Source organism: Megalobrama amblycephala, linkage group LG14 (genome assembly GCF_018812025.1).
Source record: "Megalobrama amblycephala isolate DHTTF-2021 linkage group LG14, ASM1881202v1, whole genome shotgun sequence".
In the NCBI taxonomy this organism is placed as follows: domain Eukaryota; kingdom Metazoa; phylum Chordata; class Actinopteri; order Cypriniformes; family Xenocyprididae; genus Megalobrama; species Megalobrama amblycephala.
In genome coordinates, this window is record NC_063057.1 from 42,827,659 (window position 1) to 42,831,704 (window position 4,046).

At 34.5% G+C, this 4,046-nt stretch overlaps 1 protein-coding gene across 1 annotated transcript; it reads left to right on the forward strand.

Annotated features, from left to right (window-relative positions):
• The first annotated feature begins 202 nt into the window (after positions 1-202).
• On the forward strand, positions 203-3,821 carry LOC125245350 (alpha-tectorin-like). The gene is made up of 3 exons (XM_048155898.1): positions 203-450; positions 3,246-3,430; positions 3,533-3,821. Exons 1-3 carry the CDS (start codon positions 276-278, stop codon positions 3,698-3,700), a joined length of 528 nt encoding a protein of 175 aa, XP_048011855.1. The 5' UTR covers positions 203-275; the 3' UTR covers positions 3,701-3,821.
• The last annotated feature ends 225 nt before the right edge of the window (positions 3,822-4,046 follow it).

The following is a 4,046-nucleotide window of genomic DNA, read 5'->3' on the forward strand; positions in this document are numbered from 1 at the left end:
GAGCACCAAAAATATTCTCGTCGCTTTATAATATTAATACTGAACCACTGTACTCACATGAGCTGATTTAAATATGTTTTTAGTACCTTTATGGACCTTGAGAGAGGAAATGTCATTGCTCCCTATGGAGGCCTCACGGAGCCATCGGATTTCAACTAAAATATCTTAATTTGTGTTCTGAAGATTAACGAAGGTCTTACGGGTGTGGAACGGCATAAAGGTGAGTAATAAATGACAGAATTTTCAATTTTGGGTGAACTAATCCTTTAACATATATGGATAGGTCAAGATCCAAATCACTGCATGCTTCCCTGTCTTTCTGTGTAATGGTTTTCTTCTTGTCTGTTTTAGTTTGTAATAACTGCACTGAAAATGAGGCTTGCCAGGAGAGAGGTGGTATCTATGGCTGTGGTTGCTTGCAAGGACAAAGACCAAATCCTGAAATCTTTGGTTAGTGCTCTCACACTTGTTCATCTTATTCATACATTCATCTAAAATGAGTTTTTCATTCACTCACATCACATTTTCACAGTCTGCACAACTATCTGCACTTGTCTTATTCTGTGGAAATGGCGGAGGTAATAATGCATTAGTTAAGCATTAATTAATGATGAACTTGTTCACAATTAACACTCTGGAGTCGGAGGTATCGCCGACGATACCACCTCGTTTTTTTCTTACCAGTGTGAAACAGACTAAAAATACTGTCAATTTTGCACATACAATTAAGAGTTATACACCATTTTAATCTGTGGAATATCTTCTTTTATTTGTGTACATTCAGAGTAAAAACAAAATGTTGTGCTTTTTGTAAAATAAAGAAAACTAACATGATGCGTGATCTCTCGTCTCCCTCTGAACGAAGTCCAATCTGATAGTTCTCAGAAAATAAACTGTAACTTACTGAATACTAATGACAAAAAAATGAGACTTATGTCTAAAAAAAGAAATGTCAGGTTTTAAATCGTGTAAGTCAAATCGAAAACAAAAATTCTCTGTTTATGTAATCTGTATGAAAAGAGAGCCATGTCAGACGTCCATGATTCAGCTCATTATCCGCTGATGCGGCCACACCCACGGAGGGAGCGCTATTCAGACGCAAATTCTGAGGCAATACATGTATACATCATCTCAATCGTGTATTTATTAAAAGTGTCTACCTGCATGATATAGCCATGGTTAGTGATTTCTGGAAGCCTCTGTTAGTTCCTGGAATGTCACATGATATGCCTGTTCTTCATTAGGAATCATTTGTGGAATAAAGGTGTACAGAGTGCCCTCCGGCTGCAAGTATGAATTGAAAACACAGTTTCCAGCACTCATAGTGATGACAATAAATATAGAATAAATATTACTCCTCTGTATAGAAAATTGACATAAACATATGAGAATCCATCAATATTTCTCCAAATGTGCATGCTTTTAAGCATATTAAGAAATTACGGTCACTATAAGATTTTAAGAGTAAAACAGAGGTCAAAATGTGAAGCTTGAGTCTTAGATTTTTTTAATGATGTATAGTTTGTCAACTGCACATTAACATTTAGGCTATATAATATAACAAATATAGTAGCCTATATGAAATGCCATTGAGGTAGGAATGTTCAGATGCTTTGCATCACAGAAATACATTATATTTTAAAGTATATTAAAATAGAAAACCATAATTTGGTTAGAGACTAAAGACTTCTTTTTAAAACATTAATAATGCATCCAATCTTTTGACTGGTACTGTAATTTACAAAATACAAAATTTTCTTTTATTACATGCATGCATTAGATCACAACAATCATGTTTTTTGTCAAGAGTGGACATTTATCCTGTTATCAGCATGATCACAGAGGGTTTTTTCACATAGCCCACCTGACTGAGGCCTCATTATGTGGCTCATTATGCAGGTCATTTTGCGGAACTTTTGTCTTCTCAGGTGTGAATCACAGCATTATTCATGAAGATTCGTGCCTCCACGCATACTGTGTTTCTTGACAAAAAATTTTCACATGATTTTGAAGCAAAAAACTCTAGTCTACAACCTCCTCCAATAACCAGAACTCTTGTGAACACATATATAACATTAGTTTTGGGGCCTTATTTCAGTGACTTAAGTTTTTTTGTTATTTCAATAACCACACATAAACATTATTCCTTCAAAAATTCAAATATGTACATACATGTTCCTCACATATTATGGTAGCCTAGTTTGTGCTGAATACAGTGTAATGACACTTTTTCCATTAATAGGTTTATGAATAACTGAAAAAGCACAAATGTCAGGGCATGTCAAAACTTCTCCAGGGCCCCAAAAATCTTCAGACCCCAGAGGGTTAAGCATTAATTAAGAATGAACACACTAGTAATTAACGATTTACTTGTTCACAATTATTCATTAGTTACTATTGGACACAATAGTAATTAATGATTAACTTAAGTTAACCAAACAATAAACTAGTAATTATGCTTAATTACTGATGGTTTTGCAATTATAAATTGCTAAAATAGTATAATAAAGACAGTTTGACCCCCAAAGTGAAAGGTATATCCACATTAATTATGGCACTTATTGAGTGATATTCAAGTTTATTGAGCAGAATAAGCCAATAATTAAAGGATTAGTTCACTTTCAAATAAAATTTTCTTGATAATTTACTCACCCCATGTCATCCAAGATGTCCATGTCCTTCTTTCTTCAGTCAAAAAGAAATTATGGTTTTTGATGAAAACATTCCAGGATTATTCTCCTTATAGTGGACTTCAATGGCCTCCAGACGGTTGAAGGTCAGAATTACAGTTTCAGTGCAGCTTCAAAGGGCTTTAAACGATACCAGATGAGGAATAAGGGTCTTATCTAGCGAAATGATCTGTCATTTTCTAAAAAAATCAGACTGTATATGCCTTATAAACACAAATAATCGCCTTGCACGTGCTTCCGCTTTCCGTATTTTTCAAAAAGCTTACGCTGTATGTCCTATGCCTTTCCTATTCAACTTACGGAACGAATGCTGCGCGTCAGATTACATCCAGATCGGATTCAGAATGATGATCAAAACATAGATGGAGTAGTTCTCATCCATCAACACCCCCAAAGCTTGCATACACAGTCCTGTACGTTTTTCTGGGTCAACTTTTCATTCGGTAAAGTTAGGGAGTTTTGATTTGTTTTCTTCACAATCATAATGTGACATCAAATTCAATTTTAAACCACAGATATAGATATATGTATCTTTGAAATCTTGTATCTGCTCAGATGCTGTGGGGTCTTGTATCAGCAGCACTGGCTCCATATCTCTCTCCCGCTGCCAGCTCTTTGAGTCTGGGTTTTATCCTGAGACACTGCACCTAAATGACCCAAGCTGCAAAGGAACCCTTGAGAATGGCAGACTTCTGTTTTATTTTGACAATGAAGGCCACATATGTGGTACCACTCTAATGGTAATGATTTTTCCATCTCTGTTTCATCACTAGAGCTTCTAATGAGATGCCTGTCCATACATATTTGTAATGTGTAACTGACATTTGTTCACCTCCTCACAGAGCAACAGTACTCACTTCATCTACCAAAACTCCATTCAGTTTAACCCGAAGAACACTGAACAGAGCATCATTACAAGAGGTATATGGATGAACATTACATTTTCTTGTGCATACCCTCTGATCCAGAACCTATCTATGCCCATGAGTTTCCGAGCCGAAGGCGGGTAAGTGTACTTCAAAGTCTTCTGAATAAAAATGTGTAGTATTCAGTCAATCTATAGTTTTTTAGGTAATATTTTACATTAAGGTTCCATTTGTTATTTTAATTAACTACATTACTAAACATGAGCTAACAATGATAATTACTTCTAAACCATTTATTAATCTTAATTTTAATTTCAACATTTTATTAATACATTATTAAAATCAAAAGTTGTTAGTGTTATTTAATGGACCTGAAATAATATGAAATAAGAAATATTGTAATTTTATTAACTACCCTTAAAGATTAATAAATTATGTAACAAATGTATTGCTCATTGTTAGTTGATGTTAGTTTATGAAGTAACTAATG